Source organism: Nycticebus coucang, chromosome 18, assembly GCF_027406575.1.
Source record: "Nycticebus coucang isolate mNycCou1 chromosome 18, mNycCou1.pri, whole genome shotgun sequence".
NCBI classification, from domain to species: domain Eukaryota; kingdom Metazoa; phylum Chordata; class Mammalia; order Primates; family Lorisidae; genus Nycticebus; species Nycticebus coucang.
In genome coordinates, this window is record NC_069797.1 from 77,871,569 (window position 1) to 77,896,457 (window position 24,889).

General features: G+C 50.3%; 2 protein-coding genes and 1 non-coding gene across 15 annotated transcripts in view; 2 read left to right on the forward strand and 1 right to left on the reverse strand.

Moving 5' to 3' along the window:
- The window catches only part of TBC1D16 (TBC1 domain family member 16), a 79,819-nt gene extending 79,443 nt beyond the window's left edge, over positions 1-376 (reverse strand). For 8 of the 9 annotated variants that reach the window (XM_053568338.1, XM_053568339.1, XM_053568340.1 and 5 more), the window contains exon 1: positions 252-376. The gene's annotated coding sequence lies outside the window, so the exon portion shown is untranslated. The remainder of the gene's footprint in view (positions 1-251) is intronic. The other variant, XM_053568334.1, reaches the window with a different exon arrangement.
- Positions 377-728: 352 nt separating this feature from the next.
- CCDC40 (coiled-coil domain containing 40) overlaps positions 729-24,889 on the forward strand; it is a 49,465-nt gene continuing 25,304 nt past the window's right edge. The window contains exons 1-11 of one of the 5 annotated variants that reach the window (XM_053568328.1): positions 948-1,068; positions 2,987-3,128; positions 3,177-3,251; positions 3,652-4,185; positions 9,723-9,855; positions 12,281-12,447; positions 13,260-13,343; positions 13,417-13,636; positions 21,767-21,924; positions 22,107-22,229; positions 24,660-24,781. In XM_053568328.1, the coding sequence (XP_053424303.1) occupies positions 1,040-1,068; positions 2,987-3,128; positions 3,177-3,251; positions 3,652-4,185; positions 9,723-9,855; positions 12,281-12,447; positions 13,260-13,343; positions 13,417-13,636; positions 21,767-21,924; positions 22,107-22,229; positions 24,660-24,781 (1,787 nt within the window). In that variant the 5' untranslated portion in view covers positions 948-1,039. Of the gene's footprint in view, positions 758-947; positions 1,069-2,986; positions 3,252-3,651; positions 4,186-8,152; positions 8,498-9,722; positions 9,856-12,280; positions 12,448-13,259; positions 13,344-13,416; positions 13,637-21,766; positions 21,925-22,106; positions 22,230-24,659; positions 24,782-24,889 lie in introns of those variants that run through there. The other 4 variants (XM_053568329.1, XM_053568330.1, XM_053568327.1 and 1 more) reach the window with 4 other exon arrangements.
- On the forward strand, positions 20,191-20,296 carry LOC128571349 (U6 spliceosomal RNA). Its single transcript, XR_008375779.1, has one exon. It is a non-coding gene; the product is annotated as a U6 spliceosomal RNA (small nuclear RNA).

The window sequence follows — 24,889 nt, forward strand, 5'->3', positions numbered from 1 at the left end:
CCAGCGCACCCTCATTAGCCACGGAAGGGGGCCCAGGGTGTCCCCTGTGTGACCCCGGATCCTCCCGCAACGCCGGGTTCCCGATCGCGCCCCGCATCCCTGGGGCTACGGCTGGACTGCCCCTGTCCCTCCTCGGGCCCTCGGCTGCAGGCCCCCACGCGTCCGGCGCGGCTCCGCCGAGGGGGTTCTGCTCAGTCCGCGGCTGGCCCCCTGGGCCGCGCCCGCGGTCCCGGCCGGGCCTGAATACCTACCCGGGTCCCGCTGCGGGGGCCGCATTCGCGCCGGTTCCGGAAGCCGCCGCCGCGGTCGCAGCAGCAGCCGCCAGCGAGGCGCGGCGGGGCGGGGACGCGCGGGAGGCCCGGCCCCGGGACCGCCCCCGGACCGCCCCCGGGCGCCCTGGCGCGGGTCCCTGGCCCCCAGCCCAGAGCCCTGGCCGCTGGGACTCTTCCCCTGACCCAGCTCCGCGCTCCCGGCGGAAGGCGCGGCCCTTGGACGCTCGCCGCGTGCGTTCGGCCCCCTCTCCGGGTCGCCCTCTGCATCTACAGTTTCCGCATCTGGGGCTAAGAAGAAACGACACCCACTAGAAGGCACCAGGCATGAAGCGGGTTCTTCGCAGGACCCAGGGGAGAGGACGCGCGAGCCACCCAGGGTTGGAGATGGAAAGGCATCACTAGGCGCGGCGCCCCGGCCCCTGGTCCCCCACCCTGCCTGCCGCCCCCGGCCTTGCAGCGTCCGTGTCCACGTTAGTAGGCGCCCCGTAAGTTCCTGGGGACACCTGAGTCGCCAGGCTGGGCGCACGTTGACACCTGTCGCTACACAGAGACGGAGTCAGCAGGGCAGAGCCCAGATGCAGATAAAGCGATTAAAGAAAATACATGTGTATGTTTTAATACAGTTACATACTAGATGACCGTGCTTCCATGCCCATGTATTTAAATGGCACAATGGCCACAAGTCCCGCGCCAGGCCCCGGCCGCCCCCTTTCCCTGCGCGCGCCCGGGCCCTGCCGGATGTTGACGGTGTCGCTTAGCAACGAGCGATGGCGGAGCCGGGCGACCCAGTAGGCGGGTAAGCGGGGAAGAGCGGACGCGGGTCTCCGAGCGGCCGGGCAGTGCTCCTCGGTCCACGCCTGATGGCCCCCGCGTCGCCCCCATTCGTAGCCCCTCTCGACAACCCTCGCCTCCGCGCCCCTTCCTCCCGCCTCTGTCCTTTTTCTCCCCGTTTTCTGGGCCTTTCCTCGTCCGCCCAGTTCACTCGCCTCTAAGCCCGCGTGCCCCGTCTCTTCTCGTCTCCTGCCCCTTTGTCCTCCGTTCACCTCCCTTCCTCAACTCCAAGCGCACCCCTCCCTCTAAAACCCGGTCTTGCCTGCCCTGCAGTAACCATGGCAACCGCTAGGCCCAGCGTCCCAGCTGCGAGCTGCGGGCTGCAGGGTGCAGCTTCTGTCTGTGCGACCCACCTACTGGGCCACCTGTCGGGCCACTCGCGGTGACCTGACACCAGCCCGGCTCTGTGCCTCACTCCTGCAAGGCTTGGCAGGGACAGGGGCAGGGGCCTCTGTGGTCAGAGGGGGTGGTTAGTAAGCAAGCTCTGCTTGCTTATGCTTGGTTTAAAAGGATAGAAACGATTTTGAAGAATTTGACCTATTTACCTCAGACATTGTTTCATTAAAAAGGGGGGGGGAGGTCGGCTCCTGTGGCTCAAGGAGTAGGGCGCCGGTCCCATATGCCGGAGGTGGCGGGTTCAAACCCATCCCCGGCCAAAAAAAAAAAAGGGGGGGTGCTCAGTGGTTAGAGCACCGGCCACACGCACGGACGCTGGGGGGGTTCCAGCCCAGGCCTGCTAAACAACATTGACAACTACAACAAGGAAATAGCCTGCGTTGTGGCAGGTGCCTGTAGTCCCAGCTACTTGGGAGGCAGAGGCAAGAGAATCACTTAAGCCCAAGACTTTGAGGTTGCTGTGAGCTGTGACATCACAGCACTCTACCCAGGGCAACACAAAGATTCTCTGTCTCGGGCAGTGCCTGTGGCTCAGTGAGTAGGGCGCCGGCCCCATATGCCGAGAGTGGTGGGTTCAAACCCAGCCCCGGCCAAACTGCAACAAAAAAGTAGCCGGGTGTTGTGGTGGGTGCCTGTAGTCCCAGCTGCTCTGGAGGCTGAGGCAAGAGAATCGCGTAAGCCCAAGAGTTAGAGGTTGCTGTGAGCCGTGTGACGCCACGGCACTCTACCCGAGGGCGGTACAGTGAGACTCTGTCTCTACAAAAAAAAAAAAAAAAAAAAAGATTCTCTGTCTCAAAAAAAAAAAAAAACAAAAAAGGTAGAAAGTATCCAGGTCACATGAAATGCAAAGACTAAATGTAAAACAGTGTGATCGCTAATTTAGACTTCATGTGTGTTTAAATACATAAGAAAAAGTGGAGAGAATACAGGTAGCCCTAAATCTCGCTACTACCACTGGCGAGGAAACGAAGGTCATGCGGGCTGTCATCGTCCACGACCACACATTTGTAATAGTTTGACAGAAAAAATTAGCTTGCATCTTTAATTTTTTAAAATTATTTTTAAATGTGATTCAAGAGCACTTGTCCCAGTTGCCCAACTTTCTCTACTTAGTATTTCATTTCCCTGGTTTTGTCCCAGACACAGTATATTTGAGGCGACTTTTCTGGGATGATCTAATGCTGCTGTTCCTGTAACATTTTTCCAATTGACTTTCTCATTTGTTCATGCAGTGCCTCTTTTGTGGCACCTGCCCCCGCCCCCCACAGGTGATATATGGTCCTATGGTGAGTGACAAACAGGACGAAGTCATGGCACATGGTGGGAGGGTGGAGGGTGGGTGACAAGCACCTAAATTGAGAAGTACATAACAGGTACAGAACAGAGAAGCAGCAGGGACATAAACTGATGGGCAGGATTCAGGGGCTGATCAATGCCAAGAGAAAGAAAACTGTCCTGAAACTGTTCACTTGTTTCTCTGAAATCAGGTCTTTCCCGGAACGTGGGTCGGAAGACAAGAAGGAAGGTGGGACACAAGGCAGAATGGAAGGTGGGACGGAAGCCAGGATGGAAGCCCAGACGGAAGCCAGGATGGAAGCCCAGACGGAAGGCAGGACAGAAGACCAGACGGAAGATGGGACAGAAAACCAGATGGAAGGCAGGACAGAACACAGGACTGAAGGCAGGACCGAAGGCGAGATGGAAGGCGGGTCGGCTTCCAAGGCAGAAGAGCAGGACAAAGAAGGCAGCCCGGTAATGCTCCCTGTGGGAAGTTATTCTGGGGTTACATTTGGTAGAAATTAAAAGGAATTAGGACTTGGTCAAGTAAATTGTATGAGAACTCTTACCTTGCACTGAAACAACTCGGTTGCAGAGAAGCCCATTTTCCTTCTACCCCACTCCAAGTGTCAGTGAATGGTCAGAAACGCCAAAGATATCCATCCAACTTGGGTTGGCCTGAGTTTTTCAGAACTCATTTCTGGTAATGAGGATGCACCTTTATGAAAATCAGAACAGATAAACTAAAGTAAGAAACATGATCTCATATGTGAATGCGGTTTTTCAGTCAGTATAATCCCACCAGAAAGGACAACACCTCCTGTGGCCCTTTATACGGTGTTCCCTGATTTTTTTCTCTGTCATACCGTCACAGGTGTCACCACTAAAGGATGAAGACCAGGAAAGTGAAGAAGCTGCTGGTGCTACGGAAAATCCTGAGAAGGAAGGCGCTGGTGAAGAAGTTGCACTTGAAGGCCACCCCACATATGAAGGGGACCCCATGTTTGAAGGCTATCCCATATACGAAGGGGACTCCCACCATGAAGCCGACTCCATATATGAAGATGTTCCCAAATCTGAAGAGGATACCAAATATGAAGAGGAAGTTTGGTATGAAGAGGAATTTGAATCCGATTTAGAAACTGCATCCCCTCAAGGGCAACTCAGTTCCCTGGGTCTGACCTATTCAGAAATCGGTCCTTGGGAACTACCTGCAGGGGAAGGTGGCCCCGAACACCTGCCTGAAAGAGGCGGCAGGGAAGAAGACGTGGAAGGCTCCCGCAGAGAGACACTCAGCACGTCGGAATCAAGAGGACAAGTGCCTCCCACGACAGAGCTGTCCCAGGAAATCCTGGGCTCATCTGAGCACTTAGGCCAGGATGCTTCTGAGTCCACAGTCAGCAGACTGGTGAGTAGCCCTGAGTTCTGTTTGATGCAAGTGTCTCACTGCCCCTGTGGTTTGTCACCTGGTGAGGAACCTGGGGACACACTATGCATATAAGCTGTGATCCCTGTCACAGATGTCTTCACCTTGGGTCTCAGGGTCCACCACCAGATGCCAAGAGACCCCACAGTCCTCTTCAGTGTTCTCAAACCCAAGTTTGGTGACATTCCAAAGCCACCATCCAGGTACCCGCATCCAGGTTCCTGGTCCTCCAGAGCAGCGTGGTCCGATACGGTGCATTTGTCGCTTGCAGCTACAGCACACTTGAAAGGTGGCTAGTGAGGTGCCGTGCTTTCCATTGATTAAGATCCTAATGAATTTATACTTAGACGGCCACCTGTTGCTGGTGGCTACTGTATTGGACCCTGTAGTTCCAGATAATAACAATGACAATAGTTACATTCTTACATATATTTTTTATTTTCAAAATACTTTTAGCTGCACATGCCTGTCGTCCCAGCTACTACCCTGTTTTCCCGAAAATAAGACAGTGTCTTATTTTAAGGTGTGCTCCCAAAGATGCGCTAGGTCTTATTTTCAGGGGACGTCTTAGCTCTCCTGTAAGCGGGTCTTATTTTCGGAGGATGTCTTATTTTTGGGGAAACAGGGTAGGAACGCAGAAACAGAAGGATCACTTGAGCCCAGAAGTTTGAGACCAGTCTGGGTAATATAGTGAGACCCCATCTTAAAAAATTGGGGGAGGCTGGCCATGGTGGCTCAGACCTATGATCCTGGCACTTTGGGAGACTGATGTAGGAGGATCTCTCGAGGCCAAGAGTTCAAGACCAACCTAAGCAAGAGGGAGACCCTGTCTCTACCTAAAATAGAAAAACTATCCAGGGGTGCTGGCAGGTGCCTGTAGTCCCAGCTACTCTGGGGCCTGAGACAAGATGATCGCTTAAGCCCAGGAATCTGAGGTTGTAGTGAGCTGTGATGATGCTATCACACTTCAGTCCAGGAGACAGGGTAAGAATCTGTTTCCAAAAAAAATTGGTTTTAACTATCACAAACTTAAAGAAAAGATGAAGTACAATAAAAAAGAATGTTAATTTTCTTAAACGTTGGAGAGTTTAGATCTGGTGCATTGCCTCCACGTGTGTTTCCTACACACGGCTGCAGCACAGCCATGGAAGCCCAGACACGGCCTTGCTGCCTTACCCGGAACACTCGGGCCTCACTCACAGCCCCCCAAACCAGTGTCCCAGAAATGCCTTTTACAGCAAGGACATTTGGTTCCCAGCCGCTTGTCGTGGCTCACTCTCACCTGTTTTTAGTCTCCTGGTCTTGCCTTGGCTTTGAGGACCTTGTGTCTTGCAAAGGCTGTAACCAGCCTTTTTGTAGAATGCCCCTCCGTGTGGACAAGCCTGGTATCTCCCCACAGTGAGGTTCCGGCTGTGGTTCCTGGCAGAAGTTACCACAGAGGAGAGATGGAGCCGGGTGGCTGCGTGGTTTTGGTTTTTGCTCACAGCAAAGTTCCTTTCCACGCCTTTGTATTTAATAAAGGTGCTTTTTTTTTGGTTCAAGATAGGAGAGTGAATATTACTGAGAATGAGAAGAAATTACAACAGATCACCACCAGTGATTTAGCACTACTTACTTCCCTCACCAGTGTGTGCAGGTGTCCAGTACTTCACATTTTTGGATACCACTGTAAATGGTTTCCAATTGTTTGTTGCTAGAATACAGAAATACAATTGACTGTTGCAGACATACTCTGCAATGTTGATAAATACCCTTATTAGAGTAGCTTGTTTGTAGAATCCATAGGCTGTTTCATAAAGACAATCATGTCATCTGATGATAGCTGGCATTAATCAATTAATGTCTTCTTTTCTGATTTGGCTGCCTTTTATTTCTTTTCTTGCCTGATTACATTGACTGGAAGCTCCACCACAACGCTGAATGGAGGTGGTTGGTGGGAGCAGACATCCTTCTCCCACTCCTGATTGTAGGAGGAAGCTCTTGATTGTTCCCTCTGGGACTTTTGCGGGTGGCCTTTATCAGGCTGAGGAAATTCCTTTCTACTCTTAGTTTGTTGAGTGTTGGTGTTTGGGGGGTATTGGGGGTGTTTTTAATCCTAAAATGCTGTCAGATTTTGTCAGATTTTTTTTTTTTTTTAAGAGACAGAATATCGGGCAGCGCCTGTGGCTCAGTGAGTAGGGCGCCGGCCCCATATGCAGAGGGTGGTGGGTTCAAACCCATCCCCGGCCAAACTGCAACAAAAAAATAGCCGGGCGTTGTGGCAGGCGCCTGTAGTCCCAGCTACTCGGGAGGCTGAGGCAAGAGAATCGCGTAAGCCCAAGAGTTGCAGTTGCTGTGAGCCGTGTGACGCCACGGCACTCTACCCGAGGGTGGTACAGTGAGACTCTGTCTCTACAAAAAAAAAAAAAAGAGAGAGAGAGACAGAATATCACTTTGTCGCCCTCGGTAGGGCAACACAGCTCACAGCAACCTCCAGCTCTTAGACGATTCTCCTGCCTCAGTCTCTCGAGTAGCTGGGATCACAGTTGCCCACCACAACACCCAGCTATTTTTTTGTTGCATTTTGGCCAGGGCTGGGTTTGAACCCACCACCCTTGGCATGTGGGGCCAGCACCCTACTCACTGAGCCACAGGCGCCGCCTGATTTTGTCATATCTTTTCCTGTCTACTGAGACTACCCTATTTTTTTCTTTATTGTGTTAATTCAGTATGTTAATTTGCAAATGTTAAAACAACTTGCATGCTGAGATACACCTGCTTTAGAAGTATGCAAATGTCCTATTCCTCATTAAACTTTCAACTTATTTATTCATTTACTTATTTGTATCTGCATAGGCTCATGAGTCCCTGTTTTATTCACTGGGTTATGATCCGTTAGTATCATTATATATTTTGATGCTCAGTTTGTCCCTAATTTGTCAGTAGGAGTCCATCTGAACTGGCATTGGTGTCCTTTGACGCCCCTGTTATTCTTAGAGTACTGAACGTGCTTGTTTTCTGGCACAGACTGTCCAGCCCTCAAATCAGACATTTCCCCAGGAGCTCCATTTCTGTTCATGAGAAATAGAATTCAGATGTCAAGACTTGGATGCTAGGGTCTTGGTTGCCACTGGGAAGTCAGGGTCCAGGCCCTCTCAGCAGCAGGACAGAGGGGCTGAGAGTACACACAGCCACACCCACCCTGTGTGCAGAGCAGCACGCACAGACGTGCCCTGTGTCTGTGTTTAATGGAGCACCCACACACAGAGTACTCAGCGGCACCTCCAATTCCACCCACCTCCATTGGGGTTTCCTCCTGGTCTTCTCCACAACATATGGCTCTTCTCTCCAACAAAGGTAAGCCCTGCCCCAGTATCCACTCTCTATTTACTCATGTGCTGAGCACCCCTGGATGCAGCCAGTCTCCCACCTCCACTGCATCCTCCCCACCCCAGCCTAGATTAGGTCTGAACTGTTCTGGAAGGGGAGGGAGGGCAAGGGAGACAAGGAAAGAGGACAATGGCATTTCTGAGCATTGACTTCCAGCTGGGCCCTGTCTACAACCCAGGTATGTGTTGCCCCGGGGAATCCTGACAACCTTGCTGAGATGTAGGAGCCATTGTTATCCTCACTGTACAGATGAGGAAGCTGAGAGGTGAAGGGTCACTGCAGGGCCATGCAGCCATCATGGCAAATGGCAGCTCTTGCTTCGAAGCCACCGTTCTGAACACGAAACAACGATCCTGCCTCCTCCTCTGCCCTGTGGAACCCACAAGAGTTAATCCATTTGGAGAATAGCATAACTTGGGATTTGATGAGCCCCAATTAAACTTGATGATTACAAGGAAAACCACCACCAGACCTGACAGCATCTCCACTTTGGTTTAGGTGAAATGTAGGTCACTTGAGCTTGTGTCTAGTTTCTGGAAAATTCACCAGGAAGCAGTTTCCAAATATGATCAACCAGAGGGCAGGGACAAACCCAGAGAGATCCTGCCTTCCCTTCTCCCCGCCAGGTCTCAGTCTTTATCAGAGAGAGGGACGGTGAGCGTGGGGACTGTTGTTCCAGCAGAGTGTTGACACCTCCCAGCTTCCCGCTGGGAGAAGCCTTCCCTGGATACTTGGAAGGAGCTATGCCTGTGGGTCTTCCGCTCATGTCACTATGATTCTGGATGCCTCAGAAGTAATTTCTAGAGTCCACATGATCTGAGGAAGGACAATTAGAAAAAGTGTAGGCTGGAGACTAAGGCAGCCTGGCATCAAGCCTACCCCGGCTGACTGCCCCTTCCACCCCTGTGAGGCTGTCCCCCTACAGGTAACAGAATTGACTAATAGCGGACTGGCAAGGTGAGGGGGAGGGCGGCATGAGATGGTGGTTGCAAGAGTTTCTCAGTGAATGGTGAAGCACTTCGTCTGTTGCTACTAATACTCACCAGTTCTTAGTGGGCAATAATCATAATCAATAATAATAATAGCAAGAGCTTCATTTAAAGCTAAAATGGAGTCAGGTATCTTTACAAGGGAAGATATTTTCTCACTGAAATTTCCTTAAAGGGGGATGGTTTAAAAGAAGAGAAGAAACAGTCTTCTCGGGAGACCCTGGCCCAGAGCTAAGGCTTTCCAGGATGCTTTTGCAAGAGGAGCTCAGAGACATTGTTTCCCATCCTCAGGAGTCGAGCACTAAGTACCCCATTTACACCTGTGCCTCAGTAGGCACATTTAGCTGCAGATCAAGACAGGCAGACACCACTCCTGGATTCCCTGGAGGAAGGGTTACAAGGGTGGGGGACTTGTGGCCTTCTGGATCCCTGAGTGTGGCTTTTTGACTGAATCCAAATTTTACAGAACAAATCCCTTTTAATAAAGTTTGAATCCAGTCCAGGGGCTGCAGGTGGACATCAGGAGGCCTACACGTGGCCCGATGGCCACAGGTTCCTCACCCCTGTGCAGTTGTTTTCCGCTTTGACCGTGTGCAAAAGCCAAATAGTCTTTATATCCAAACAATTTTCTATTACTTTAACAGTTATGTTGAATTTTGAACAATGTATTGACTTAAATAACGAATAGAAAGAAAAGAAAATGATATTTACTCAGGGACAGGTCATAGCGATGGGAATACCTTGCCATAGTAAACTATCTTCACGGCCAGGAAGCTAAAGAAAGATGAAGGTTTTTAAAGGACAAATGAGGAGGATGACATAATTGTTCTGAGATAACTATCGTTGGCTACAAGGATCAATAACAAGGGTGGCGCCAGTCAAGGCTGGACAGGCAGCTGCTAGGCAGACGTTCCTGGCGGAAGTGAGGTTGTGTGGGCCTGCTGGGGGAGGTTATGGTTTCTGCAGAGTCCCCTGTGACAGTTTTTGTTATAAGAAAACAGAGCCTTCCCTGGCTCTGTTTTTCATGTTTTGGGTTTTTTTCAATGTAAGTGACTCCATTTTGGTTCTGACAACTTTCACAAATGTGATGAATCAAAACCAAACAACTTCTCAGCAGTGAGTAAGCCCTCGTTGATTTAGTTTTGGTTGTTCTTGCCATAGACAAAATCCCAAGAAGAGGTGGTGGAGAAGGTCTTCTTTCCCATGGGGTTGCGACACCGCTTCAGGCTGAGCGAAGGAAGCAACCTGTCGGAGATGGAAGATCTCTTGCTGAGCAGGGAGGAGCAAGAGCCAGGTGCGGGGACCCACGGGTGGTCCTGCCATGCCCTCTGTGCAAGTGATGCCACCCACCTGTTTCCTAAATGTTGCCCAAATGGCTGTGAGCCTAAGGATAAAAGTATTATTTAGCTGGGCACAGTAGCTCACACCCGTAATCTCAGGAATTTGGGAGACCAAGACAGGAGGATCATTTGAGCCCAGGAATTTGAGACCAGCTGGATAACACAGCAAAACCTCTTGTCTATCAAAAATTAGCCCAGTGTGGTGATGCACGCCTATAGTCCCAGCTACTTCAGAGGCTGAGGCAGTTTGAACCCAGGGGTTTGAGGTTGCAATCAGCTAGGATGGCACCACTACAGTCCAACCTGGGCAGGAAAGCAAGATCCTGTCTCAAAAAATATGTGTGTGTGTAATTAACAGATATAGATATCATTTATTGAGCATTTACTGTTTTGTTTTGTTTTCTGAGACAGTCTCACTACATCACCCTTAGGTACAGTGCCTTGGCGTCACAGCTCACAGCAACCTCAAACTCCCAGCCTCCCAGTAGCTGGGACCACACGTGCTCACCACAATGCCTGGCTATTTTTGTTGTTACTGTTGTTTAGCAGGCTCGGGCGGGGTTCAAACCCGCCAGCCCCCTTGTATGTGGCTGGCACCCTAACCACTGAGCTATGGGTGCTGAGCCCATTCACTGTTTTATTTCATTCAATCCTTCCTCTAACCTAACCATAAGCAGGAACCATTCTCCATTTTACAGAGAGGTGCTGAGTAAGTGTCACACAAGGCCTTACCTGAGACACACTGATGCCCACCTCCAGCCCCCGATGGCCATTTCTCACTGCTTTCTGGGCTCAGAAAGAGGTGCTCTGTGACAGCAGTCCCCTGAGCACTCATCTGTCTGCTGAGTTTCAAAGGCTCTCCTGGGACCCCGTCTTTGTACTTGGCTCTGGTACTCCAGTTTTGTGTGCACATGAGAGCAGATTGGGAGATTACTTAGTCCCCAATGGTACAGTACATGGATGGCCCAAACCTTGCATTATTCATTAGTGACATGAAAATGGCACTAACTAGTTACAAAGAACAGAGACCAGGTCAGAGGGGTAGAAAAGCTGAAACTAGGCTTGGCACCCATAGCACAGTAATTACTACAGCACCAGCCACATACACCGAGGGTGGTGGGTTCAAACCCAGCCCAGGCCAGCTAAGCAACTGCAACAAAAAAATAGCCAAGCATTGTGGCGGGCGCCTATAGCCCCAGTTACTTGGGAGGCTGAGGCAAGAGAATCGATTAAGCTGTAAGCTGTGACACCATGGCACTCTACCGAGGATGACAAAGTGAGACTCTGTCTCAAAAAAAAGAAAAGTTGAAACTAGAGTTTTATTTATAATTTAATTTATTTTTCAATCTCATCAGCTGTTCCTCTTTTCTTTTTTTCCTTTTCTTTCTTTCTTTCTTTCTTTTTGAGACAAAGTCTCATTCTGTCACCCTTGGTAGAGCGCCGTGGCATAGTAGCTCACAGCAACCTCAAACTTCTGGGTTTCAGCAATCCTCCTGCCTCAGCCTCCCAAGTCGCTGGGACTACAGGTGCCCACCACAATGCCCAGCTAGTTTTTCTATTTTTCTTTTTTTTTTTTTTTTTTTTTTTTTAATTTGGCCGGGGCTGGGTTTGAACCCGCCACCTCCGGCATATGGGACCGGCGCCCTACCCGCTGAGTCACAGGCGCCGCCCTAGTTTTTCTATTTTTAATAGAGTGGGGTCTTGCTCTTGCTCAGGCTGGTCACAAAGCCCTGATCTCAGGCAATTGACTCTCTTCAGCCTCCCAAAATGCTGGGATTACAGATATGAGCTACCACGCCCAGCCTTGTTTCCCACTTTTATTTTTTATTTATTTACTTTTTTTTTTTTTTTTTTTTCAGAAACAGAGTCTCACTTTGTTGCCCTCGGTAGAGTGCTGTGGCGTCACAGCTCACAGCAACCTCCAGCTCTTGGGCTTAGGAGATTCTCTTGCCTCAGCCTCCTAAGTAGCTGGGACTACAGGTGCCACAACTCCCGGCTTTTTTTTTTTGCAGTTTGGCTGGGACCGGGTTTGAACTCGCCACCCTCAGTATATGGGGCTCACACCCTACCCAAGTTTCCCACTTTTTAAAAAAATCAAATTTGGTCCATCAGTGAGTGACCTCCTTTTTAGTTAATTTATCTATAAAGGAGTTGCTGCAAAATAAATGTCCTTCTTGTCTACCTCTAAAGTGTACCTTTCTAGGGACTACATAGAACCAAGGAACAGAAGAGCCGTAAATAACATTTCTGAGCCCTGTGCCATCGGGGTGCTGCTTCTTTCTCTTTCTATCCTGCCCCATGAGGGTGATGACTACCCCAGAAGAGGCCTGCTAAGTACTCTCCGCCAGCTCTCCAGTGGTGTTTACTGTCCCTCCCCAGGAGTGTCCCTGGAGCAGCCCGATGCCCAACCCACCCAGCCTGCGTTCCTGGACCGGATCCAGCAGTTAAGCCTTGAGGGCAGGGCCCTGGAAGACAGGACGGAGTCGGAGGGGAGCGATGAGGCAGAGGATGAAGGATCCCACCTGGTGGTTTTAGACCCAGACCATGTAAGGAGACATCATAAGGCTGTGCTGCCCCCACATGTAGCTAACTTAGGCCTCCAACGCCCTCTGCTCCTAAGCTCCCAGATCACACGCCAGACCTCGCCTGTTCGCAGCACCGTTTACCTGCACTGTTTGGGGACCGTGCTCTGCATGCTCCTTGCAGACTCATTACCTAAAGTCTGTGCCACTAAGCGCCAGCACCACGGCCACTCCCGCCCTGATCTCTCTTTGGGGAGAGGTGGGGCTTGTCCTGGGCATCGTAGGACGCTGAGCACCCCTGTCCTTCACCCACCAAATGCGGGGAACACCCCTCCCTTAATGCAACAACCACAAGTGTCTCCCAATGTTGGATGATAGGGACAAGAGCAAAATTCCACCCACCCCTCCCCCACCTGAGGGCCACGCCCCAGTGTACCTGTCTCATGCCAGCTCCCCCACCCAGCCTCTGGCAAACAGCAAAGGAAAACTGTGACTCGTTTAGCTCATTGGAAGGCTGTGTCCGGGCAGAAGCCAGAGAGAGCCAGGGTCTGCAGGGAAAATTCTCGGAGCACTTACTGGAGACTGGCATCCCGGGCCGTTCCCACCCACTGGCCCCTGGCAAAACTGGGGTGACCATCCATCTTAATATCATTTTGCTAAAATCTGCACACAGTTCTGCAGGCCTGGGATGAGCACTTTTAATTTGTGGCTTCCAGAGTAAGAATTGCAGGTAGATGCCAGGAGGCACCCCTGCCCCACCGAAGGATGGCTGCGGGGACCCCCGCTAGGCCTTGGGCAGGAGGGAAGGTAACCGCAGTTGTTTTCCATGGTTTTAGCCCCTGATGGTGAGATTCCAGGCCGCCCTGAAGAACTACCTCACCCGACAGATAGAGAAGGTGAAACTGGAACTTCAAGAGCTGGTGCGTACCTGTCCCGTCTTCCATGAGGCTGGGCCCCCACGTCCCGGTGACCCTGACTCTCTCTGCCGTCCAGGGTGTAGCCACCAAGCAGAGCCGAGCCCAGCGGCAGGAACTAGGGGTGAACCTCTACGGGGTCCAGCAGCACCTGGCCCAGCTGCAGATGCAGCTGGAGAGGAGCCACGACCACCACTCGGCGGCCGCGTGTGAGAGGCGGCAGGTGGAGGACGAACTGGAGAGGGCGCGCAGGCTCTACGCCAAGACCAGCGAGGCCGCCGACGAGGAGCGCAGAAAGCGTAAGGGGCCCCGCGTCCCCGTGCGTCATTGCGTTACCGCGTCCCCACGCGTCATTTAGTCCTTGAGCGCCATTGCGTGCCCGCAGGGCTCTCCACCTGCCCTTGAGTCCTCGAGGGTCGTCACCACCTGCCATTGCAGGGCATCGAGCAAAGCAAAACCTGTGCGCGTCCCTGAGAGGTTCCCACCCTTTTGGGAAGGGGAGACCCTTACATATTTTAAAAGACACCTAACTGGGGAAACAGACAGCAGTTGGGGACAGAGACTCAAAAACCGCAGTGATGGGGTGAGCCCAGCAGGGGAGGGCTGGGGTCTGGGCGGTGGGGACGTGCAGGTGAAACCCCAAGGGTGCAACGGCCGAAATGACGGCAGAGCCCCCGCCTGGTGTCGGGCAGCCGGAGGGTCTGAGAGCAGATTAAGGGGAAATCGGGCAGGCGTCAGGAGAAAGATGGGACGGTAGAGGTTATGGCATGCTCCCTGCCACGTGGCTACTACGCAGCCCTGGGTGCAGGTGACCGCGAGCAGCGGCTTCCTCCTGGGGCTACCGATGGTTTCCGTTTTTATGCTGTGGATCATTCCAAATTTCTCTATCAACTCCGTGTGGCTTGTATAATGGGGAAGTGAGATTACAGAACCTGGAAGGAGACAGAATAATACCCCAACTGTTCTGCAAAGAAACATTTTGAACCCTGGGATACACAGGAAGGTTTTCTGGAATCTTCAGAGTTAGGGTAAGTGGGCATTCATCAAAAACCTCTCTTTTGATATAAGGACAATTAAGGACACCATGGGGGTGGGGGAAGGGGAGAGCAGAGAGAGGGAAGGAGGGAGGCGGGTGGGACCTTGGTGTGTGCCACACCTTTTGGGGGCAAGACACGATTGTAAGAGGGACTTTACCTAACAAATGCAACCAGTGTAACCTGGTTTCTTGTACCCTCAATGAATCCCCAACAATAAAAAAAAAAACACCTCTCTCCACCACCACCAAATTAACAGAAAACACCAAAAAGGGAAGAGCACGGCAGTAACACTGCCTGCCCTGCCACCTTCACGCCTACGCGAGGCTGGCAGTGGAGGCAGAGCAGATTGCCTGGCGGCTCCCCTCCAGGGGGTGTGAAGAATGGATGGGCTTCTAGAAAGACCCAAACACACTCATGGACCTTGTGTGCTGTCCAGCGGTCAGGGGAGTGCAGCAGGGGGCCAGGTGAGGGTTGCATCAGACAGTATGGTGACCTAAGGGCTGCCACCACAGCCATGTCCCCTAAGGGAAACATGGGTCCTGAAGAAGACCCACAAGGCCTGCCTCCTCTGGGAAGCCCATCAACGCCTAAACCTTCACATCAAAGTGTGGGGCGACCCCAGAGATGGGAGGAGACAGGCTGGCACACAGCTCTCACCCAGCCCTGATTCCAGAAACAGATTGCGGGAGCACGTCCAGCCGTTTCTGCATAAGACTTCAGAGGACGCTGCATCAGCAGATGAGAACAAAGTGCTAGACGCATATTCAAAATCAAAACACATCATCACCATCACCAAAAAAGGCACTGACTAGACAGACAGAGAGCCTTGAAAACTGAATTGTAAGCCAAAAGGCCGAGTCAAGAAATCTTCCCCAAATACAGAACAAAACCCAAGATGGTGGACACTTTGAAGATAGATGAGGAAACCCTGTCGGTAAGATCCAGCCTTGAGGAGATGAGAGGCAAGAGCCAGCATCGCCCAGAACAGCAAGACAAAGTCTCAGGCCAGAACGTGTGGAGGGCCGGGCAGCTGGAGGGAAGAATGAACAAGCCCGAACATAGCCAGTAGAATTTTCAAATTCTAAAGATAAAGGGGAAAAAATGCTACAGGTGTCTAAGCAGGACTAACCGGGATGGCCCGTCAAGGACTGAGCCTGGGTGCCCTTCAGTCGAGGGCTCCACTGGCTGGCCCTGGGCAGAACCCAGGGAGAGCTCAAAGTCATGCAGCCCAGCCCAGCCCAGGTTCCTGATGGATTTGTTCTGAGAAGGATCAGACAGCATCCGTTTCTTGTTTACTTTTTTAAAGCCTTCCAGATTATTCTAATGTGCAGTCAGGACTGAGAATCACAGATCTTAATTATAAATGGCACTGCGTTAGTGCTTCCTGGGTCCTCAGTGTGAGGGTCCGACGCCATGGGACTCACTGACGAAGAGACCTCTGCCCTTGAAGTCTTCTGGGTAAAACCCATGGGCTAAAAAGGAACAAATAAGGCAAAAGAAATAAAGTTCAAAATCAGAAGCTGGTAAAGTAAAAAAAGGAAAATAAACTGATTTGAAAAATAAAACTAGTTATTTTTTGAATTACCAATAAACTTAACCTTCTGGCATATCCGACAAGGAACAAAAAGGAGATAATGTAAGTGGCAATGTTGGGAATGAGGGTGATTTGGGTTTTTTTTTTTTTTAATTTAATTTCAAGAATGCTAAACCATGTACTGGTTTGATCAGTGAAGAAATCAAAAATGGTGTCAAATATCTGTTTTCCCTAAAAGAACGAATATTTGAAGATTTTATAGATGACTCTTAGTAACCCCTTAAGGAACAAACCATCCTGTGTTATTGACCCCCGACTGGGAGGAAAATTTGGGAAGCTCTTGCCAGGCTTGTTCTGCAAAGCTTAGTGTGATGCTGCCTAGTGCAAAGGCGGACAACAGGTGAAGCAGAGCCAGGACGCTGTCCCACTTAGGAGGTGTGAAAATCCTAAAATAAATCAGCAAATTAAATTCAGCAAGGTATTAAAAGAGAAATAAACCATAGCCGAGTAGGATTACTTCTGGAATTCAGGAATAAGTTGCGATTAGGGAATTGATGAATTCAATGCATTATGTTCATCAATCAAAGCAGAAGGAAGAAGACTTGGTGGGTGGATGCCACATGGGAGTCTGATAAAACTCATCATGCATCCCAGACTAGGATAGAAGGGGAATTCTTTGTGAGTTTCTATCTGAAGCTAACAAGATTGGTATTAGTGGGGAGCCCTGGGTGCCACAGTTACAGCCGGGAGCCAGCTGAGCGTGCCTGCCAGCACACTGCCCCACACCGCTGTGGAAGTTTCAGCAATGCAAGAAAGCAGGGAAAATAAACGAGATCAAGATTTTGGAAATGAAATGCTGAAATTTTCATCCTCTACTAATGAAAAAAAAGCCAATAGAAACAGTAAGAAATCAGTAAAGTACCTGGTTCTGGTTTTCTTCTTTACGAGTAGTATCCTGTTAGGAATTATAATTTTTTTTTTGTAGAGACAGTCTCACTGTACCATCCTCGGGTAGAGTGCCGTGGCATCACACGGCTCACAGCAACCTCTAACTCTTGGGCTTACACGATTCTCTTGCCTCAGCCTCCCGAGCAGCTGGGACTACAGGCACCCACCACAACACCCGGCTACTTTTTTGTTGCAGTTTGGCCAGGGCTGGGTTTGAACCCGCCACCCTCGGCATATGGGGCCGGCGCCCTACTCACTGAGCCACAGGCGCCGCCCAGGAATTATAATTTTTTAAAAATCTCACTCATTATAGCTGTAATAACTACAGAATATTCAGAAATAAGTCTAGCAAGGGATGAGTGAGCCTATCTGAAGGATAATAATAAAATTTTACTAAAGGGCATAAAATAAATTTTAAATAAATGGAGCACCCATGTTACTTAGATGGGAAGACGCATAATATAAAAATGTCAGATCTTTCCAAATTAATAGTAGAGTCAATGAAATTCCAATTAAAATCCACAATAAGATGAACTTGAATTTATATAACATTTTGGAAAAGCAATGATTCAAAATTCACAATCTCTACAGTGAAAAGTCTCCTTCCTGTCTCTATCCTCCAGCTACCCGGAGGCAATGGGTGTCATCAATTTTTGAGTAGTCTTTAAAGTTATTTTTGCATCTACATATAAGCAAAGTCACAAGGGTGTGTGTATAGTACATATTTTCTCTCCTTTTTAAAATGTAAATAGCCGCATATCATACCCCGTCTGTTTCTTGCTTTTTGGCACTTAACAGTTTATGCTGAAGATGGTTTCACATCGGTACATAAAATGTTTTCTGCTTTCAATGAATTGATTTTAAAGTTCACTTGTAAAATGAAATGTGCAGGTATATCCAAGAAAATTTTGAAAAGGAAGGATAATGAAAGAAATTTTTGGGGTCATGTTTCAAAACACAGTATAAATCTATAATAAAAACAAAGTGAAAAATAGGAGGAAGACAGACTAGCAGGTCCAAGAATGGAAGTTCTCAGAGAGCTTTAAGGAAATTGACTTCCACCAGGCTCCTGCAAACTACATAAATGTGCAAGTTGCATTTTTAAATCACCAAATCTCTTTTTGGTCACTTGGCTACCTGAAAAAAATGTACCTAGATCTCTATGTAACTCCGTATAAAAAAATTTTTTCAGGACGGAGCCTGTGGCTCAGTGGGTAGGGTGCCGGCCCCATATACCGAGGGTGGTGGGTTCAAACCTGGCCCCGGCCAAACCGCAAAACAAAAAAATAGCCGGGTGTTGTGGCGGGCGCCTGTAGTCCCAGCTCCTTGGGAGGCTGAGGCAAGAGAATCACCTGAGCCCAGGAATTGGAGGTTGCTGTGAGCTGTGCTGCCACAACACTCTACAGAGGGTGATAAAGTGAGACTCTATCTCAAAAAAAAAAAATCAGGTACAGTAAGAACATGGCAGGGCATTAGGACAACAGGCAAGATCACATCATCTTGGAGTGAAGGTCTTTGCAAGCATGATGGGGAGGACAGAGTTTAACAGGTTTGATTTCTTTTTTCCTTTTTTTTTTTTAAGAGACAGAGTTTCGCTTTGTCACCCTCGTTAGAGTGCTGTGGCGTCATAGCTCACAGCAACCTCCAGCTCTTGGGCTTAGTCAATTCTCTTGCCTCAGCCTCCCGAGTAGCTGGGACTACAGGCGCCCGCCATAACACCCGGTTATTTTTGTTGCAGTTTGGCTGAGGCAGGGTTTGAATCTGCCACCCTCGGTATATGGGGCCGGTGCCCTACTCACTGAGCCACAGGCGCCGCAACAGGTTTGATTATATGAAAGCATAGAATGTATTTACCAAAAAAGCACAATAAAGTTAAAAGACAAATGCAAATTGGGGAAAATGTTTGCTAAATCCTTAACAATACCCTTATCTTCTGTACCAGATTTCCATTCCTTCATAGCAAACTGCCACAAACTTAGGGGCTTAAACAGCTGACATTTAAAGATTATCTCATAGCTCTGTGGGTCAGAAGTCCAGTGTGGCATATCCAGGGTCTCTGCTCAGGACATCACGAGGCTGACATCAGGTGTGGGCTGACTGAGTTCTCATGGGCAAGTTCTGGGGACAATTCCCGTCCAAGCTCACTCAGGTTTTGAGAGAATCAGGTTCCTCGTCCCTGTAGGGCTGAAGTCCCCACCCCCGCCCCATTCATCTCCAAGCCACCAGTGGAGGATTTCTCCCTGGTTCAATCCCTCTCACCCTTCAAATGTGCCTGATTTCCCGTTTGCCACCGGCTGGAGGAAAGGCTCCCCACTTATTTCAGACCCACTGGTGATCACCTCCTTGCCATCTGACATAACAGAATCATGGGAGTAACTCCAGGGGCAAAGGTCAGGAGAGCTACTGGAAGGTTCCACCCGCCATCTTTTATTGTCTATCCCAGCAGAAGAATGGCCCGGACACAGACAGGCAATTCAGGGAGGGGAAAAAGACACCCGGCCAGTGAAGTGGCTAGTAGGTTCACCTCCACTGGAAGGAAAGTTGAAAAGCATAGTTGAAATACTGGCTTTTAGTTACCCAGACTGCGAAGAGGAGAGGGGTTGAGCTTGTGCTCTTAAGGGAACGTGGAAACGCACGCTTGGGTAGAGGCAATGAGTCCACTGGGATGCCAGAGGATGCTCTGCAGAGGGGGACCCGCAGCTCTGGAGACTGGGAGTCCAAAGTGCAGGTGGGGGCAGGCTCCCCCTGTCCCCCGCCCCTCTCCCTGGCTGGCAGGCCCGCGTCTTTGTCCTGTGTCCTCGTGTGGTCGCCCCTCTGTCATGTCTGTGCCCTCATCTCTCCTTATAAAGACAGCAGTCCTGTGGGATCAGGGTGCACCCTAGTGACCTCATTTAATTGCTTCAATCACCTCTTTAAAGACCCTGTCCCCACATAGAGGCATAATCGGAGGTGCTGAGGGTCAGGGCTTCAGTGAATGGATTTGGGGGGCACCCTTGGCTCATAACAAAGGATAAATTGGAACAGTCTCCTTGGAGGGCAGCTGGGCAGTGCCTTCTTCCAAATAAAGCGCACACACACTTTCGTACAACATTCTCACTTGACAGAATTAACTCAAGAAAATAGCAGTTAAAAGTCGGGAAGATACGCCTTGGGAGTGGTGGCTAAGAGTCAGGAACTACCCAAAGGGATCCGCAGAGAGGAACAAAGAGCGAAGAAGGCGGAGAAAAAATCAGAAGGTCAGTGATCTGAGTCCTGCCTCAAGGGGCCTTGTATATATGTGTGTTAGGGGACAAGAAGGAAGAAGGCAGAAAAATATTTAAAGAAGTCATGGATGGGGCTCGCTTCGGTAGCACATACACTAAAATTGGAACGATACAGAGAAGATTAGCATGCCCCTGCACAAGGATGACACGCAAATTCGTGAAGTGTTCCACACTTAAAAAAAAAAAAATCATGGATGAAAATCCCCAAATTTGGACCAAGTGCAGTGGCTCACACCTGTAATCCCAGCACTTTGGGAGGCCACAGTGGGAGGATCACTTGAGGCCAAGAGTTCCAGACCAGCCTGGACAGCATAGTAACACCCTGTGTCTTTATAGAAACTTTAAAAAACAAAATTAGCTGTGCATGATGGCCCGAGCCAGGAGGCAGAGGCTGCAGTGAACTATGATCAGGCAACTGCACTCCAGCCTAGGCAAAAAAAAAAAAAAAAAAATTCCAAATTTTGTGAAAACTATAAACCCACAGATCGAAGAGGCTGCACAAACCCCAAGCCACCAGGTGGACACCAAGCACATCGGAATCAAATTGGTCAAAACCAGTGATAAAGAGACACTCTTACAGGTGCTGCAGGGACAAAGGTTGCATTGTTTACAGGGGGCGTCCCTCCTCTCCAGCACCATGTGGTCTGTCTTTCTGCGAAACCCCTCACCTGATTTCTCTGCTGACCCTGCTTGCGCCACCCCATAATTCTTACCCATACGGGAGCCAGAGTTAGAAGTGTTATAATCATCTTGTATTTTAAACAATTGTCTTTTAAGCTACATTCATTGAGAACACTGGGCTCCACTCTGATGTTCACCCAGCAACCTTTCAGCCTAAATTCAATTTTCCACTTGGACCAGTTCACTGGAAGAGGAACCAGTGAGCCATCACTGATGGGGGTGTAGCTCCCTAAATCAATTGGCCCTATAAATCAGTCTCACATGAGTGTTGTTAAAGGAATCAATTCCCCAGGGTGTGGTCTCTTCTAAAGGTGCTAACATAAAGCTGTTATCTGACTCTGAGTGGGATGGGAGGTGCTACGCCTGGACCCTGGGCTGGGAGGACACCCCTGGCCCTTTCCAGCTGGTGCTGCTGCACAGACCTGGCACAGAGGGACTTCAGGGGAACAAGCCTGCTTGCCATGCTCTGCCTGGGGACTTGGGACTCCTAGGGACTTGGGACTCTGCCTGGCTCACTGACCTTTCAGTAGTAAGAAATCTGTACAGTACACATGAGGCCTCACCATCCAACACTATTCCTGTGTGTCCTGTACTGTTGGGGGGAGCTCTGGTACCTGCTGGGCATCTGCGGACGTAGGTATGGGAGACTCTCCATAGCTTCCCACCCCTGCACTGACCACCTCCTTAAGTTAACCTCATTCTCACAGACTGGACACGTAGGCCTAATTCCTTATGGTGGCCACCTCCACGTGTTGCCCAGTTTGTGATGGTCCCTTGAGTGGTCACCTTACAGAGGTTCTACCATATCCTCGTCCCTTCAGTGGGGCTGGAAACTCTTTGATGGCAAAGTCTGGGTCCTTGTAGTCTCAAAGCTATTTCCCCATCCCGCCCGGGTGCTGCAGGAGGGAGCCCCGAGCTGGGTTGTAGTGAGGCCATGCTGGCCCAGCCTCCCACTTGCCCCCACAGTGGCAGCTCTGCAGACGGAGATGGAAAACTTGGCTCTGAACCTCTTCTACATGCAAAACATCGACCAGGATGTGCGAGATGACATCCGCGTGATGAAGCAGGTGGTGAAGAAGGCTGAGGTGGAGAGGACGCGGGCAGAAGTCGAGAAGAAACGGCAGGTATCTGCAGACGCAGTTCCACTTAATGCTCACGGGACCTTTGATCTGCCTGCAGGTGCCCAGTCTTGCTGCTTTGCTGGATACCTGGAGAGGGGGTGGCCACCTGGGCAGTGGCACTGCCCTGGGTCGGGTCTGGTGGGGATTTGCCCTTCAGGCACAGACATGTCCTTCCTGTGTCCCAGGACCTGTTTGTGGACCAGCTCACCACTCAAGCCAAACAGCTGGAAGACAACATCGCCCTGTTTGAAGCACAGTACATGGCCCAAGCTGAGGACACCCGGACTATAAGGAAAGCAGTGAGCGAGGTAAGAGCAGTCCCTGAGGCTCTCACTGGCCCAAGCGCCTGTTAGCAACTCACCCCACGTGGCGCTAGTGATTTGCCTGGGCGGCGCCCAGCAGATGTCTGTTGAATGAACAACTGCAACCATGCCCCAGCTCGTCAGCAAGCTCCTTGAGGTTAAAAGCCAGGCCTTGCATGTCTGCAGGTCTCCGTAAGCATCAAAAAACATCTGGGGGAGGAGGGGAAGGCAAAAGCCCACCTAACGGATACAGTGAACACTATGCAGGGGATGGGCGTTTTTATAGCCTGAACTCAAGCCACGTATCAAAAACATATGTACTCCCTTAATATTTTGAAATAAGATTTTTCGAAATAATAATTTAAGAAAAGAACACCCACCCTCCCATGGCGAGCACAGCAGATACAGACAGACTGATGGCGGGCATTTTCATCCCTTTGTCCCAGCCAGTGGGTAACTGTAGCATCTGGCGGAAATTCAGTTGTTCTAGTTTTTTCTTACACCCCGGTGCCCACTTGCTGGGGGACCCTTATCAAGTCCTTAGCCAGCAGGGGCCTCTTCCCGGCTCACTGAAGTCTTCCTGAGGATTGTCAGTCCTATGGACAGCCAGGGTTCCTGGGCGGGGCCACGTCCCTGCTCCTTGTGGAGTGAATGGAGGTGACCCAAAGTGTGCTAGTTGCTCCCTCCAGGCACCGGATTGAGCTCTGCAGTGGCCAACACCAAAAGCCAGAGTTACCATGACTTTTTTTTAATCTGTGAGTCACGCTCTGCACGTGTGCAGGAACCACAGGAAGGAGACAAAAAAACTTTTACTGAAAGAGAAAGGCCTGGAATGGATGCACAGACACCCCGGGGTCCCAGGTGAAAGAGGGGACGGGGCCTGATGTTGTCCAGATGCCCGTCCTCTGCACCTGGGGCTGTGATTACCACGGGAGTGAGTCAGCCAGAATTCCGGAGGGGAAGCAATGCTTAAAGTGGTTCTTGAGGTCATCTGAAAATAAATTGGGAGAGCTAGCCAAGAAATGCTTCAGCGGGGATGTTCACAGAGGGCGACCATCCATCCGCGTTTGGCACTGAAGGCTTTCCCAGGATTTCAAACTTTCTGTGCTAAACCTGGGAAGTCCTGGCCAAACAGGATGGTGGGTCTCCCCCAAGCACTAAAATGTACCGTAAAGCTCTAAGGTGACAAGGCCAGGACTGCAAGAGAGCCGAAACACAGCCAAGGTTTATGTAAACACGTAGTAGATTATAATTAGCCAAGAACCAAGGAATTATGCATTCAGTGGCGCCCAGACATTTGGTTAATCATTTGGGGGAAAAATTAAATGTTTTCCTCATACCAGACACTAAAATAAATTCCAGATAGAATCAAGTATTTAAATGGGAGGAAATGTAGCAGAAGAAAACAAATGAAAATATTTATGTAATCCTGGGTTGGAGAGGCTATTCTAAGCAGAAAGCTGGCAAAAGATGAGGGGGGTGCAAACCACACCAGTGGCAAGACTTGTGTAGGTTAAAAGCACCACAAAGAAAACGCAGAGGGAAGACACCACAGGAGGAGACAGACTTACAACCGTTAGTAAGTTCGGGGTGTGAAGAGATATTGGAACACCCCTGTCTTTGGGTGCCTGCACCAGGCAGAGCCGCCCCCACTCAATCACTTCATTCCCATCACTGGGAGCAGCCCTGACCCTCCTGGAATGAAGTGACAGGCAAGCAAACCACAGGCGGGGAGCAGCAGCTGCGCAGAGAGGAGAAGAGCAGGGGGACGGGCCCCACGCTGCTGGGCGAGGCCTGGCTCCGTCCGGGTTGAGGTTATCACAAGGCAGCATCAGGACACGTAGCGAACTCCCTCCTTTACCCCCCCATGTCCCTTCCTGGACTTTGTTCCAAGGAAACTACCATAGATGCGTGCAAGTAACGTTTTCCTACGTTAAAAGCACATTAAGCAGAATGGGTAGGGGCTCAGCGGGAAGCTGGTGCTCACCACTATGCCTGTGTGGCAGGAAAGGAAGATCCCAGCATGAGGGCACTGGAGAAAGGAATTTTATACACCTGTGCAGAGAGCACTGTGCTGCAGGAAACTAAAGACTTACTGACAGCGAATCCTATTCACAGCGTATTAATTTTTAGTAGGGCCTTTCTAGACAACATGTGGGATCTGATTCCCTGCACACAGGCGTGAAGATAATGGGTGAAGAAGGTCAGAAACGGTCATCTCTAAGTGGCAGGGTCATTGGCATTTTTATTTTCCTTTTGCTTATTTGCCCATTCTGAGGACAGGATGAGCAGATTTCCTTTTTAAAGGAGGAGGGACTACATTCAGCAGTGATACGTTTATCTTGGCCGTGCCTTGGTTGTCTCTGGCATTCTTTGGGGGCTTCGATGACAGTGCTGTGAGGCAGGTGCTCATGTCCCCTCTGCTCCTGGCCACAGGCCTGCACGGAGATAGACGCTATCGGCATGGAGAAGAAGCACATCCTGCAGCAGTGGGCCACCAGCCTGCTGGGCATGAAGAGCCGCAACGAGGCGCACACGGCCATCCTGGATGCGCTCAGGTACGCAGGCGCCGAGGGGCCGCTCAGGCTGCCCTGTCCAGGCCTGCCCGACCTGGACAGAGGGTGCACCTGCAGCCCTGCCCCGACCTGGACAGAGGGCGCACCTGC